Consider the following 16,763-nt stretch of genomic DNA (forward strand, 5'->3'; position numbering starts at 1 on the left):
GACGAGCCGATATTTTTTGATTCTTAATTAATAGTGACGAATGCACGGCGCGGCGACAACACAACGCATTCAGAGATGCGTTGCATCGCACGTCAGTCGCCTCGTACGCAGCTGCGTGGTTCTCTCGACGAGAGAAGCGCGCTTATAGAACGCTCTCGCGAGCGAGATGGAGTAGCACAGGGGCTATAATCCATGAACAAATCAACGATATGTTGTACCTCGCCATGTGTACCTCCATCCGTACGCACAACTATGGTCTGTGTCAGATCTCTGCTGCCCCCCTCCTGCCGTCTTTTACCGTGAATCCCCCTGCCTTTAAAACTTTCAGACAGCATCCCTCCTCCAGACATTATTCGTAGATACGCCGCTTCTTTCGCACATGTACATTCGCTGTACGTGTTATACAGTATAGTGTATATATATGTATACACATCCCACGTATGTATACACATACCGATCGCATTCCCTTCGCTGTGTTTCCTACACACATATGTGCACACTCATACACGAGTGCGTTTCGTGCGCGATGCACCCTTTTGCAGTTGGACTGTCATTCACGACGGCTTAACTTTGCGCGAAAACTCCGCGTCCAAGAACTGAATTTCCACGCTTTTGTCTCCTATATTTCACGATTCCTACAAGCCGCTAGTTACGATATCGCGGTAGGTGCTATGATGCCCATACAAATTGTCAATGATCCGAACTCGAGTAACGTGCAAACGGAGTTAGAAGCAAAATCCAGAGCTTAAATAAAAATAAAATAACGCGCAAATATATATAAAACATCAATGTTAAAAATTCGCAAATATTCTATTCGCCGAAACTCTGGGATTAATAATTTTATTTTTGACACATGAATATCGTATGTGTAGCGTATAGGGTGAACGCGATTGAAATTCGAGACACGAGCTTGGAATCGCGATACCGTGACTTGGTAACGCCCCGCCGCGAAATAAAGATGTCATGAGAACCGCAATAAAAGCGTCAACGAGCTCGTCGGCACATCTATCAATGTACGAGACGCGGGGTTGGGACAATGGGCGAAATGGAACGACGTAGGGCGCAAACGCCCTGTGTAAATACCTTAAATCTCGCGCGCGATTGCTGAAGCACGAAACGCGTGTTCTCTTTCTCTCTGTCTCCCTCTTTTTTCTCTTTCTCTCCTCCTCTTCCTCCCCCTCGCTCTCGTTTCTCGAAGATCACCGCGTATTACATCGTACGGTTAACGTGCAGAGAATGTAATGACTTTAAACGTTGCGTTAATATACGGCACGCGAAATCGCACCAATCTCGGATGAATGCAATCTCGGATTATTTGCGAAGAGCGTGATTTACTCGCCAAAAGTTCGTAGGAGCTTTCTCTCTACCTCCGTTATTATTTCAACTTCGTTGACAGAGATATAAAATATAGGAATAAAATCTGCAAACAGAGAGAAAGGGAGAGAGAGAGAGACGGAGAGAGATAAGAACAGGGAAAAAAGGTAAAATAATTACCTGGACTCGCGATTCTGGCAGGTTGATTTTAAGAGCAACCTCTTCTCGCATAAAGATATCTGGATATCTCGTTTTTGTGAATAGCCCCTCCAACACGTCCAGTTGAGCTCTGGTGAAGGTCGTCCTCTCGCGACGCTGTTTGCGTTGATTCATTCCTGCAACACGAAGAAAGAAAGCGTTCGTTATTAATTCTCGTAAATATGATAAGAAATTTCATTTCATCGCGTTACGAGCGCTCTTAAAAGTGCGCCGTAACGTTTTGCAAGAGATAATTAAAAGATTCGCTTATAGACTCGATCATTAGGTTGATTCCAGTTCATTAAATCCCTCGATGTTTTCATAGCAAAATGGCAGCTGTTTTACATATCTGCATAAAATACGGTAGCGATTATTTAAACGATCTTGAAACGCCTTAACGCGTGTAAGAACATGTTTTTGTTAAAAAACTTCACGGCAATATCCGCCATGTAATATACTATAAACGAGATAATCAAAAAGAGAAACATACTCGAGCTTCTCATAGATATATAATAAAATATTGAGGAGAAGTGAAAAATATATCCGCCAAAGAACTATCCCGCTATCGGGGATCGAAATCTCAATACGTTCACCAATCGCGCCGATGACGACGTCTTCAAATATGGAACGCCTTCGACGTTGGTGTCTTCCACGAAGACGGGGGTTGTTGCCGCGTGGCAAAGGGAGATCGGACGTGGAGGGGTGTGAGCGTTGCGAGGCCGCGATAGCGTAATTTTGAACAGCTCCCTTCCCTCCCGCCTTCTCCTCTCAACGACCCACCCCACGTTACCTTCCTCGTGCCATCGAGCCTCGCTTGGCTCGTTTCGGGACCCACGTAATCCGCTTATGAGGGGGTCACGGGGGTGCCGGCGAGGGGGAAGGGGCACGGGGAGGAAGGGAGGCAGTACACCCCGGAATACACGAGCATCCAGGAGGACCGAAGTCGCGGTTCGCTCCCAGCTGCCGCTGAAAATGACGATACCGGGGTCTCTCGGCGGGCAACATCGGCGAATATACACGGTGTGTATCCTCGTGTCGCGAACCAATAAAAAGAGAGCGTCTGGAAAACTGCGCCTCGCCAGTGTCTCCGGGTTGGAAGCCGGATCGTAAAGTCGCAGGCGGAATGGTGGAATTTCACGACGGGGGGAATCGCCGGGCCGCCGGCCACGAAGTGCAATATTTTACGTACCGAATTTTCGAATTGTCGTTTTACTCCAGAGAATTGGCGACGTTAATATGAGAAAAAAATAAAAGATCTCGGAATATACTTGATCGAAGTGTGTTCTAATCTTTATAGGTCTCCAACACTCGCGAGTTTTTTTCAAGGCAGGGGTTTTACGGTCGCGAGTGACCGACTATCATACGAGTTAATAAGAGAAATAATAGGGTCATTCACGAGAAATTGGCAAAGCCCTGTCTTTTGCAAAGTATATGTCTGTAATCGTCATTCGTTATCGATTAAGACTCGGGAGACACGCGAGGCAGCTGTTTACGAGACGTTCGATGCTTTCTCTTTTTTCTTTTCCGTTCCTCTTATCCGCCATGCCTCAACGTTCTACTCGACTCACGACAAAGAAAAAGACCATCGTGATATAAAAAGGAGAAAGTTTGCGTCAATAGGAACAGAAATGAGAAGGAAGAACAAAAAACAATATAACAAAAACAATATAGTAATTTTTAAAGTCGCAAATTGAAAATATGTACATGTACACATCGCGAAAAACAACGATTCTTAAAATAACTCGTATGACATTTAAACATATGAGAGTAATATTAAAATGCCAAACAATGTATTTAGAGAGAATAAAATCGATTATAAAAAACTTTCAACTGACCAGTTTTATACAGCAACTATAATATATTAATTTTAACATTTAGCATGATATGTGCATATGAGCACTCATCAAAACAATTTTCTATTATACCGTATCCTTCTGACTTCTATTCATACAGAATATGCATACACAAATATAATTATCAAGAAAAAAAAGTTATAAGTTTTATGATAAAAAACAAGGTATACATGTGTCAACGGACAAATTAATATTCATGTAACTCGAAACTTGATCGAATGCGTTTCGACACGACTGGCAGACCAATGGGAGCGATAACTGCAAAGCACCCGAAGCTTTGAAGGAAGGAGCGGTCCAGAAGGAGGAAGCATCGTCGTATCAGTCGCATCTCTCATGGCTGCTCTTCTCGGGTTCAAGAAGAGAGCCCCGAGACGACGACGAACGACGATACCTGTGTGATTGGCTAACGAACTGGTCGAGTGGGCTACCAGTATGGCACTGTAGTAGATCCTCGGAATAGATTGCGTCAAGCTCACAATGTACAAACTCCACGGTGGTCGGAATTACCGCCATCGCTTCATGTGACGGACGCGACACACCCGCGATCGCTCGATCTATGATACGTATCTCGCCACCCTCGCCATGAATCTACCATTGATTATTATAAACTCGTATATCGAAATTCTCGAGTAAAACAATCTTCTTGGATAATATAGTTTTGCTTATCATGGGTAATATTTGAAGAAGAAAATAAAATTTGTCTAATTACGATGGGATGGTAATATTTATCAATAGTACTTATAGATAAGTAACAGATAAAGAATAGATTTTTGAAAATTTTATAATATAAGTTTTTAATTTATAAAAAATTTATGAATAGAAGGAAGATACAAAACATGAGAAAGATCTAATAAGGACCTAAACACGATGCTTAAAGCACAAAGTATTATATGTATTTTTTAATACAATCAAGAATTTTTTCTCTTTCCTGCTAATGATTTCTCTATATATTCTGATATTTGAATTAAAAGCACAATATTTAAAAAAATTAAAGTTTGTCTTTTGTATAAAGTTATTACTTGTTATATGTGGATGACAATTAATATAGATCACGTCAAGACATTAATAAATATCAATATAGCATTTTAGAATATGTCGCATTTACTTAAATGTCACAATTATATCGAGTCAATATTTATTACCTGTATATATTTGAATTTTCATATACTATATCCTTTACACGCATTGAATTATCTGTTGAACAAATCCCATTTGATTGGAAGTCTTTTCGTGTTCATAGTTACTGAATTCGCTGCCATAATAGTAGAAGGAGAATGGCTCTCTGAGAGAACGCTCTGATTGTCGAGTGGGCGTCAGTGCTACCGTTAACTATGGTCTTTGCCATCGGTCCAATGAAAGCTAGGCACTTCTCCAAAACCAAAACAATAGCGGTCCGATTATGACTCTTCGCACTCACTTCCTTGACATACAGAGAATGTTTCGAGAATAAGTTCGTCGCAAGTTTGTACACTTTATTGGACGCATTAGGTGCATATTGTCAAGTCTAAATTAAATTATATTAAAAAACGAATCAGATTCTCGCGAACGAAGAAATCTCTCTATCGCTCTCGTTATGTTTAAGATTATAATAAGATTGAAATATTTATATCTCCAATGTATTTATCATGCATTTAATTTTGCATTAAAATTCTTACAATAATTAAAAATTATTAGAACGATAATGATTTCCAATCCAAGTCGAGCATTTCGATCGATTTAAATGCGCGAAAAAATCTTAACAACCGTATCTGGGGCTTCGAGAAGAGACAGTTAGCTAAGCGACCCTAATGGCTCGGCAAACACCCGCTGACTCCCGGAGTATGATTCGATTTATTATCGTCAGCGAGACGCGATACCGGGAGGGTTGATATAAGGGTTGCTCCGCCTCATTGGCCTGCAATGAGATCAGACGCGACCCTAATAGCAAATTCGTTTTGCGTTTATTGGATTCTTCCGCGCCCGCCGCGTTTTACCGTTTCGTCGAGATCCGCGTAAGTCAATGGACCACTAACAGAATTTCACAGTGATCTCTCTCACGCAGAATCCGATGGCGTAATCCATCAGTGCTCTCTTATGCGTCCGCGACCTTGGACGCACGGCGTGTAATTTTTCCTGGTCGTTATAAGGAATGAGAGTATTCATGTAAATTATTTATATGTGTTTGTAAATTATTTATATGTTGTAAGATTTCATGCTCACAATATTTTACTCGTGTATTTTGCGATTCAAGTATTAAAGAAATTTTTTGAACATAAATTGTCAAGAATGATTTTTAAAAAATTAAAAAAAATATTGACTATTAATTTTGGCTAATTGAATAAATTTGTTTCATTCAATATTATGTTGTGAATATATGTAATCTGGGAAAGAAGAGAATCTATTTTTTAAGTCTATTAAATTATCTAAAAAGAGAAACTATTAATGTTAGGTTTAATTAAAATGCATATTTGAACAGTGCGCGATAAAGTACGCAATGATGGGAAAATAATTAATAACGTTTGTTGACACGTTATTACGTTGACTTATTATCCCTCGGCGTATATCTAGACTTTCGCGCGGGAAAGAGCTTACGGTAAATTATACAAATAAATGTACATGTCCGATTCAGATAACGTCAGGAACGCCCGTTGCTGCTGAAATACGGCACTGAGAATTTATCTCGGATGCAACATATCATTGATATGCCAGAGAAACGGTAATTAATCACAATTACATGCACGGTCGACTGAATAACAAACAACGCACCGATGTCGACATGCAAAGTTTCCTCACCCTTTAATCGCGGTTTCACCGCGGTTTTGTCAAATCATCTTGGTTTGACAAAAAAGAAAAAGTAGTTTGAAAAAGTTGTTTGAAGTGAACACAACATGTAATTCAACGTTACATTCTCTCGTGGTTTTGCACAGGTTGACCGTAAACCGCAGAGCTGGATTATACTTTCATGGTTCACGAAAAAATATATCACATCATAAAAAACTTTCTTATAACAGTTATTCTATTATAAGATTATTAAATAATAAAAAATCTGTCTAAAATAAGAATTTTGTAAATAGCCATAAAGTGCGATCGTTAATGACTGGCGATGAAACGCGCTGGGAATTCTTCAAATCATTTAGGTTTGATAAATCGCGAAAAAAAAAAAACGGAGAATATCGAGAAGCGCCGTAAAATAGTAAGCTTGTCGCAGGATCGGACGACTACTTTGATATTCATAGAGACGGATGGAGAAGACAATGGAAGGCGAGGTACGGTTGAGCACAGAATCGAAAATTAATTAAAAGCTAAAACGCGAATAGGCTGCTACATGATGGCGCCATGGGCGGAGGAATGGATTATTGGGGAGGAGAACCGTGGGATGACAGCACGTGGCGGACGGTGACAGAAGAGGGAATTCTAAAAGGCCATCAGCTACGAAAACATTTGGCCGACTTTGCGTTTACAACGTGACCGTCGTGTGATCGCGCAACACTAAAGGCTCGAGAAAAACTAAAAAAATCACATGTCACTTTTCCAATCTTTCAGCACATTCGCGTTGCATCCAGCTTACGCGACAAATCTTTTCGCATAATAATTTTGATAAAAATATCACCTTTAATACTTAACTTTAATAAGTAATAAAGCTAATTTTATTCGTTCTCATTTTCGATCTAAATCTTGGGAGTTAGATATAAAATTTATTTCAACAATTAGCGACAGAATTTTATCTCTACATGTATATCTACTGTGTATTTTAATACATGTGAAGTGCGAATCTTAGATATAACTGATTATTTCCATTGTTTTTAATATGATACCGAAACGTATAAAAAATTATTTGCAAATAATTATAGTTGACAAAACTATTTTGTCAAAGCCATTTTTTTCAAAATTTAAAGCATATTTTTTTAATGGAATAATTTTATTAATGATTCATATTACAACAATGTTGTAATTGATAGTCTCGAAAAAAGTGATCTCGGCAAACAAAGGTTTGCTAACCAAAATATTCATCCCTAAATCATCACCATCACCATGATATCATGTTCTCTCTTTAGAATTATACCCCCATGGCGAATATATAGTTATATAACTCATATCTCGATGTCTTTTGTTTAATCCTAATTGGGCCAATTTGGGGGTGATTCGTTTATTAGCTTAGTGTATAAGAAATGTCCTGATTTGCTTCTGTGAACAGAATTAGTAATATAGATAATGGGAAGTTTTTTGAAAATCTCAATATTTCTAGATAATGCAAAGATGTTTTTTAATAATCCTAATATTTCCAAACGATGCATATAGATGTGTTTTAAAGTCCATTTTAAACAACCTATAATTTGTGGTGGAAAATTTATTATTTATAATTTTTTTGACAAATACTATTTTAAATAATAATTTTATGTACATGCATTATATTATATATATGTATTAGGTATACTATATATTTTGTATGTATATAGAATTTCTGATTTTTTACATATGTTCTGTTACATAACATATAAGATTGCAGATAGCATTTTTTATTCTGAATTATATTCCACAAATATATTATAAATAAAGTATATACATTACATAATTTATTATAAAATTGAAATATTCCAATTAAAAATATATCAGCTGTGTGAAAACTATTTGTACTGAAAAGCGAAATGGTAATATGTGCAGGAAATCGAAAGAAGTTGTCATTCGTATGGGAGTTCCGGCAGAAAAGGAAGGAACGTGCGTGTGGTCGTGTCGAATAGCCGTTCTCCTGCGATAATCTAACGGATATGAACGTAAGTACGTAACAAAATACTGACGTGCGTCCGAGAGGAGCAGATAATCGGATAAGTTTCGCGTTGCAATGTTCCAACCGATGCCCTCTTCCTCGCGATGTCCACTCGCGAAAAGTTATTCGCTACTTATCAAATAACAAGTACCTATATGTATAGGTATATTTATGTGTGTAAATATTTTTGGGAAGCATGATTGAAAGATAAAAACTTTGTATCTTCTATCAATTTTCTACTCACGCGTATAAAAAAAAAAACGAAGTGACGATGTTTGCGAAGAATTCTTAGCAAGTATAAGGGAAATCTCTCTGGATATAAACGCGAAATGGATCTCGCTGTATCAATAATAGAAGACATAATTCCGATAGGACATCGCGGTAAAAAGACGCGAACGAAACGAAAGAAACGATGAGGAGAAACGAGATTTTCGAGTGTGAGTGTCGATGTCTCGCCGTACGCGACATTTCACTCAGCTTCGAGTGTTTGTCTTGCAATTAGGTCTGGATTTGTGTTTGGCCTCTCCAGACACACACATCCGCCTACTCAATTTAACCGTGACACGCGCCGCCATGGAAGCGGCTCTCTCGTTTCGTCGTTTCGCGGCCACTTGGTAACGACGAGTACACAGCACGTGTCCGCGCCACGTGTCGCCCTTAACCTGACGCCTAATTGAGTGATTGGAATCGTACCAAACTGACAAGCGCCCACCAACAGAAAGCCTGGCTTTTAGCAGCGGCAATATTCGCGACATTTGATTGGAAACTCGAAACATTGAATTTATATAACTTGTATCGAGCAAACATATTCCCAGGATAATTTTCAAATTCATATACATATTAATCTCGCTTAACTTTTTTTTTATAATTATCAAACGATTTTTAAATAATTAAAAAATTCACCGCAGAAATTTCAAGAGGTTTTTTACAACGATTCGTAAGAGCCGATCAAGCGTATACATTTCGACATCTAAAATATTTAGAGCGGACATTTTACTCTCCCGCGTAAGCTTCTTTCATTCATGACACGAAGTATTTTTTAATCTTATACATTATGCCTCATGGCTTCGGGAAGCGCATGTCGCCCGTGGGAGGCCGGGATCAAAATCACTTGTTTCGTCGCTACCCCTCGATTGACAATCGGCAGAAGGAAATCATCGACAACGGTGTCTTTATTCATGCGCCGCGCCACCGCGAACGAGCAGGAGGAAGTTAAGTGGACGGGCAATTTCTCTGCAACAACAAATAGAGTAGCTCGGATGGGAAAAGGGCGGAGGCCATGTGACGCGATTCCCACGTATTTCGCTGCATGCCACGAGTCCTGGGGAGAGATCCTACGTTTGCGCACCCCTTCCTGCCTCCTCGGCGAGTTCCCTGCCCGAAGCTATCACTCCTTCGTCGATCGCGAAGAAGAGGGAAGAGAGAGACCCCCGCCGCCCTTGCATGGCATTGCATAACAAAATAAACATCGACGCGCGACGCGTATCAAACGACACGAAATCGCCCTTTTCGTCCACGCGTCATCATTGACGAACATCGTCGCGTGAATTAATTCGACGAAGGGAGCCGTTATACCTTTCGATAGCTTCGCAACCTAATTATCGATTCTCGTGCGCGCGAGGGTCGAGATTAAAACGCTTCAATGTCTGCGGAGAGGTATCTGTGAGAAAAAAAATAAAAGCTCTGCCCAAACCGTCATACGATATATGTTTTGCGCGGATCGCAAAAATACCGAGGATACGCGAGATCAGAGGGGCAAATGGCGGCTTCGTGGCCGTGGCTATGAATCGAGGCGAGTTTGCTTCACAAACGGATGATAAAAGCGAAGTCTCTCCAGCGGCACGAGAGCCGTCGCGCTCTATCGCTCTCTATCGCTCTCTCTCTCCTCTATTCCCGTTTCTGTTCCGTACTGTTCTCCAACCTCGCGGCATCACCGCGTCGTTCCTCTCTCGTTCGGCGGCTTTTCGTGTAGCGCGGATACGCCTACAACGGATAGAGGCAGCCGCTGGACGTAGAGTACGTAGGGACCCAACGGACAGATCCGTGTTTCCATGGAAACCCACCTATCTACGTCGGTTGGACCTATACTGCCTGCTGCCACCCTGATAAGCGGCTTACTCTCATGGTTCTCTCCACTCTTCTTCGCCGAAGCATCCCCCGATCCCCTCCAACCACTCCGTCTCCTCGACACTCTGCCCCCTGCACCCTGTGTCCCTCGTCGCCGGACCCTCTTTCGACTGTGGGTGAAAGAGAGCGAGAAGGCGAAAGATGAACGAGAAAGAGAGAGAGAGAGAGAGAGAGAGAGAGAGAGAGAGAGAGAAAGAGGAGAAACGAGCTGCTTTTCGCCGAATCGTGTTGCTAAAGGAAATCAACGCGAAAGCACACTCTCTTCGTCGTTCTCTTCCTACTCTCTATTCTGCTCTATATTCTGCTCTCCCTCCTGCCATCGCAATCTCTTTTCGTCTACGTGCGTCCCGTGGCGTACTGGAAAATTTATGCAGTCAATTACCGACCCGGCAGTTCGCGATCTCGAGAGTGGAATCGCGGACACAGAGAGAATTCTTCCCCCGAAATTGCCCGTTGCCTCTTTGTCTTTCTCTCTGTTTTGCGCGTCGCGACCGACCCCTCGAGTTTTTCCGTTCGCTAAGTATTTGTCGGGTTTTCTCTCTGTGGGCAAACATTCCAGACGTCGCTGATGTTAACCAAGAGACGCATATCTAATGCACGTTAGCCACAAATTTTCCACGAATGTTTTTTTCGCCTGTTTAATGTTTTAAATCGCAAATACAAATACATCTCCTCGATCATCGTTTATGAGATCCATATATTTAAGGTGCTTTTTAATAAGCATATTACTGTGTTTTCCGAAAATCATATTTTTTATATTCATTTGAAAAATACTGACATGCAATGCATGTTTTCTATCAATTCGTTGACAGTAGTTATAGTTAGGAAGCCCTGAGATTGTTCGCTCGACATTCGTATGGCTTCAGTCGATGCATCGATTTGCATGGCAATCAATAACGACGATATGCAAGAAACGTCACTCTTACAGCAGTAGTTAGCATCGTTAAAAAATATATGTACTACTTAAAAGATATTGATAAATTAAGTATATGATACAAATTAATAGTATTTCGCAAATTGTATATTAGAAATAAGAGAATCTTCCTAGAGATATAGTAGAATGCAAAGAGAACAAAGAACAAGAAAACAGAACAAAGAAAAGAGCATTCTAGATATAATACTAAAAAAGGAATGACTGTGCTGAAATATTTCGAATGAATCTCTTTTTGCACTCTTTATAACATATGTTTGATTAATGAGCGAGGCAATCATACTTTTTAATTTTTTATTTTTTTGCAATTTTAAAATTTTAAACTTTCTTTTTTAAAAACAGGTTTTCTTAATAAAAATCTTTCCTTTCTGCCAAGTATTTTGTATCAAACTGCTCGGAAATCTACATCAAATTTTTATTGATATTATATTTTAGAATATGTATTTTAGACTTTATAATATATCGATATGAATCTACTAAAATAAAAATAAGTTTAATAGAACATCAAAGTCTGAGATATGTTACAAAAAATTTATTATTTATTTCTAGCAATAAAACTAAAAAAAAGCACGTATTTGATTATCGAGAAAAAAAGTTGATATGAATCGAAATCTATTTTATATACAAGTGCCAGTTTAAATGTGATAATAATAAATGATAATAAATTAAATATTATTAGAACGCCAAAAAGTTAAAAAAAATTTGCAGTAAAATCCTCCTATAAGATTACAATGCTGAATCGCTGATTAAATCGCTTGTCTTTTATTACATTGAATTAATCAAATCAATCGCATCATCAAAAATCACGTTCGTTTTTCCTCCATTTCGTAGTATTTCGTGATATTTCGTGATATTTTCATTTAGCAAAAAACGTTTAAGAATAGTATTAAACGATACTATATATATAAACATGAATATATACAAAGAACGATACACTGTCGAATATATACAAAGAACGACCACTGTCGCCATCTCACGATTATATAAAAACCTTTTTGCGAATGCATTAAAATATTTTCGAATCATGTAAATTCCTTATTAAAATTATCCCAGATAATCATTACTAAAATAATTTCATTAAATTAATGGCAACTACATACACTTTTATTTTTTATTTTTACCATGTCAAGTATGACATTATTTAAGGGAAGGAAATTGTGTATTTAAATTAATTAATTATAATTGGTTTACTCAAAAAAAATTAATTTAATGCCGGATTTGGCAATAATTGATTAATCATTGTTTGAATATCTATGATTTGCGTTTATTCTAATACCATATCCCAATGCGATACTTCATTTTTACAACGTCAAGTATGACATGCTTTAAATATATGTATAACGTATTTAAATTTATTATAATTTATTTACTATAATTGGCTTGCTCAAAAAGATTAATTCATTTTATTCGTTCTTAACATCGATTTGATAAAATCTTTGATTAGCTATTGTTTCAGTATTCATAATGTATGTTTATTCCAATGTAAATGCTGAGTAATATAGTATGCAGTATCAACTTCCTCAATGTCTGAATAAAATTTCATGCAGATTTTTACATAATGATATAATCTCAATGAATTCAATTTTCGATGCTATATAAAGACACGCAAAGATTATTCTATTTTAGAAACATTATCATACATAAATAAAATTTTAATATTTAATAGTTTATTAATAATTATTACGCACTTAACGAAAATGAGAAATTCTTATACCAGATTTTTATTGAAAAAGATAAACAGATTTTTTATTAAAGATAAAATACAGTATTGTTTACGTTTTCTACAAAATTTTGATTTTATGAATATTATTGCTCGATTAATTAATCGGACTGATCGAGCAATGCTACAGCATCGAAATATGAATTCATATTACGAGAAATTGAAAAGAGTACCTTGTGGAAATGCCAATCCATGTTCGAGCGGGTGCGGATGAGGATGGCCGTGTGTCGCGAGGGCAAAGGGTGACGGCAAACCGGGATGCGGCGTACCCGGGTGCGGGTGAGAATGCGGATGCGGATGGGTGCCGACCCCCATCGCGGGATGCCCGTGTGGGTGGTATTGATGAGGGTTTCCGGTCGAGGCGCAGGTCGCGCCTGCCGCCTTCAGGTAACTCGCCATGTATCCCGCGAGGCAAGCCAGCTCACCCGCCACCGCGGCGCTGTTATCACGCTCCCTTATCGCGTGACCCCCTCCGCCCTGCTCGGCCGGCCACCAGCTGTTCTCCTCTCGATGAGCGGCAATGCCGTTCGCGTGTAATAATGGCCGCCTCGTGCCGTTTTCCGCTAGTATCGGCGCCGGTTCTTCCGGTACCGACACGCTGTCGCACCGACACTCCTCCACCTGTAAATAAAATTATAATCAAATTTCGTATGATTATCGTTTCTGCGATTCTAATTTTGTTTCTGAATAATAATTAGATTATTAAATTTTTCCCATAAGTGATGAATAACTTCTACAGATTTATAATAATTAAACCTCCCTCAATTTGGAAATAAAAAATTTTAACAAAATTATTCAGTTTTTATTTGAAACTTTTTTTAGATTTACATAGAGTAAAATCTGGACAGAAATTTTTAGAAATTTAATTATAGGATGTTATTCAAGATTTTAAAATTCTAAAAAAAAGTTGCAATTTTTTTTTTAAATGGAAGAGACGCTATCATTTTCCACTAATTTTATTATTTTAAACTAAAGAAATCTTTCTAAAACTAATCTAGACTTTTACTCTTCAGGAACTCTTCATTATAAAAATTCTAATCACTTTTTCTAAATTTTAAAAAACTGGAATTAAAAATCTTATCATGTTACATATACATATGAAAAATATCTGATGTTTTCTTCAAATTATACATTCAAAATTATTTGTCCAGTGATCGAATAATAACATGAACAATTGTTTCATGTATATGTTAATTGCTTATATTATATATTATATAATTTATCAGTAACTTATCAGTTATATAATTTATCAATATATGTATTAAAAAAAGTCAATGTAAGTTTCTAATAAAATTTAGTTTCACTTGAGTTATTCGTTTTCTAAATCTTATCTCTGTAAAAATAAACTTTTTTTCTAAAAGACTTCTATATTTGGACATGTAATAACAATTTAAAAAAGAAAACTAGGCAGCAATTAGCGTTTCAGGTAGTGTTCTGCTGAGAAAACCGTTACGAAAGAAAACTATGCTTTAAAGGTTGTATGTTCAAAAAAATAATATTGAATTTATAAATTCTTTATCCCTAGATAGATATCTTTGATTAATAATATTAATAAAAAACAAAAAACAAAAAAATTCGACAATGCAGAAATAATCGACCTGTAAATATAATGAACAAACTACTCGCACAATACATAGATCTCTCTTAATTAAGACACAATACGTCGTAAAAATCCAACTCTTTTATAATTCCTTTAATAAAGGGACACAATCGTATCTCCTGATACGCCATCAGCAAGTATCATAGCAATAAATAAATAATATATAAGATTCGCTTTCATTGGTAGTTCCAAACTTTCTATCTAACAAAAGCACAATTTATTCACGTTTACGCGATTACTAATATATTTATCACATTTATAAAAATATAATATCAATATCATAAGGATATTTATACACTGTACATGTCTTATCAAGAATTGCACTTAAAATTTGCGAATATATCATCCTAGCGTTTGAAACTCGCGTCTCTAAACCTACTCTAACCGATCCTTTTCTGTAGCGACTGGGCCTTTTTCCTACCTGACACTAAATATTAGACCCTTCTCGAAAACGAGAGTGGGGATTGTCAGCAGTGGGAGAAATTCGTACGAATGGCTATTCGTTTGCGACTCTTTTGAGGAAAAGGCTTCGAGCGAAATTCGCAAAACCGCACGGATTTAAGGGTTTGCGGCGCCTGCCATCTGATTGTAAAAGTTATATTCGCCCAAAACGCAAATGAGCGAATGTATGAATTGTTCGTAATAAATTATTGTTATGCAATTCGGATAGAAAAGAATAAAAATACACAGCGATATAAGCACACATGCAAGCAGAATTATCATGAAAATTTAACTATTTGCTCGGCCTCAATTAGTTCATTCATTTTTTCTCCACACGTCATCTGGAATGCATGAAAAGAAACACGGGCGAGCATCTCGTGTTGGAGATATCGCGAAATGACGTCACGTGCTGAGCGGAAGTAGCCACGCGATGGGAAGCGTGCCGAAAAGTCGGCTTAGCCGTGTGAAACTTAACTCGGTGCTAAACGGTTAAATAAACTTGGAGGCGCGTTTTTATTTGGACAAAAAGGGGCTAGACACGGCGAGAGGAGAGGAGAGGAGATGCACCACGTAGGTAGGTATGTTTACACGGGGGCATTATGGCGGATAATGTTTGTTATAGGCGTCTATGCCGCGCGCAGCCGAGAGAGGCGAGACTATCCGACGTTAAAAGGCCAGCTTGGTCGATCCGCTTACGGCGGATGAGGCTTAAATTGAGTGAGAGATAGTGAACTCTCTCTTGCGTGCAACGAGCAGGGCGCGCGAATAACGCGCGTGCTGCTGCACCCGATGCTCTGTCGCATGTCGTACGCGTCGTTTATAATCTAAGCGACAACCGCGCGGTAATTCCGCGGATATTCGCGTTAAGAGAGTGTTGCGACGCGCGATAAGGAATCCCATTCGGAGTCATATCTTCTTGCTCACTTCTGTCGTGTATATGCGAGGTACATCCGTTCCTAGCGTGGGCGGAAATAATTCGCACCCTTTCGTTGTAGACCCTTATAGTCTTCTAGAGTTAAGTGTAAGATAGATCCGATTAATGATGATGCTTCAATATGAGATAAGAGTGATGATCAATTCCAGGTCCGAATCGATGAGCGATTTATTGAATGAATTATGGAATATGAATTTTACGAGATAATTATCGATTTGCTACTGATAATTAAAATTCCGAAGATCATAAATACATCGCTGTGTCATGCGATACATAATATTTCTGATAGGCCGCTAAGTCAACAACTCTTTCCGTTCCTTCTCATCATTCATTCCTTTCTTCAAATGTTAAAGCAGACCGTAGGGGGTCATCAATATTTCACGAAATATATTCCCAAGAGATATGCATAGTTTTCAGTCTGAAAAAGTCTGTAGAAATATTTTACAGCAACTCCTTTCTTCTATCTAAAAAAGAGTTGAGTTTTTAAAAATAATAAAATTGAAACACATTTTTTTCTCCGCCCATTTCCTTCTCTTTCTTTCGCTGCATCCAGTCTGATAATTTTTTTTTCATTCTATTATTTAAATAACGCCATACTCATCGATCAAAAATTGATTGTTTCTTCGACATGATCTTGTGATTGAATGGCGGATATTGTATCTCGCTGATTTAGCGCAGTGTTACTTCTGCGAAAATCGTACTAGCGATGTTAAACACCTCAAAGCTCGCGAAAGCCGATTAGCGTCGTCGCCGTCGGGACGATTTTGCTGAAATGCGAATACCACCGGAAAAACTTTAACACTCTCTCTACGAAAGAGGTGAAGGTCCGAGCACGATTGTTCAACGATTAAGCGATGATTCGGCATTCCTTGAAAACGCTAAAATCGTTGCGTTCCTTTAT

General features: G+C 38.3%; 2 protein-coding genes across 6 annotated transcripts in view; one reads left to right on the forward strand and one right to left on the reverse strand.

The window, feature by feature from the left end:
* Positions 1–16,763, forward strand: part of Sema1a (semaphorin 1a) — a 366,157-nt gene that overhangs the window by 312,421 nt on the left and 36,973 nt on the right. For all 5 annotated transcript variants that reach the window (XM_083081468.1, XM_083081469.1, XM_083081474.1 and 2 more), the window contains one exon: positions 8,007–8,116. The gene's annotated coding sequence lies outside the window, so the exon portion shown is untranslated. The remainder of the gene's footprint in view (positions 1–8,006; positions 8,117–16,763) is intronic.
* The window catches only part of LOC145961363 (uncharacterized), a 49,430-nt gene that overhangs the window by 4,056 nt on the left and 28,611 nt on the right, over positions 1–16,763 (reverse strand). Inside the window, exons 2-3 of the mRNA XM_083081482.1 lie at positions 13,061–13,508; positions 1,495–1,649 (exon numbers count right to left, since the gene is read on the reverse strand). Of these exons, the coding sequence (XP_082937608.1) occupies positions 1,495–1,649; positions 13,061–13,286 (381 nt within the window). The 5' untranslated portion in view covers positions 13,287–13,508. The remainder of the gene's footprint in view (positions 1–1,494; positions 1,650–13,060; positions 13,509–16,763) is intronic.

This window comes from Camponotus vicinus, unplaced genomic scaffold, assembly GCF_025532165.1.
Source record: "Camponotus vicinus isolate PSW18456_S1 unplaced genomic scaffold, iyCamVici1.0 SCAF_11, whole genome shotgun sequence".
Classification (NCBI taxonomy): domain Eukaryota; kingdom Metazoa; phylum Arthropoda; class Insecta; order Hymenoptera; family Formicidae; genus Camponotus; species Camponotus vicinus.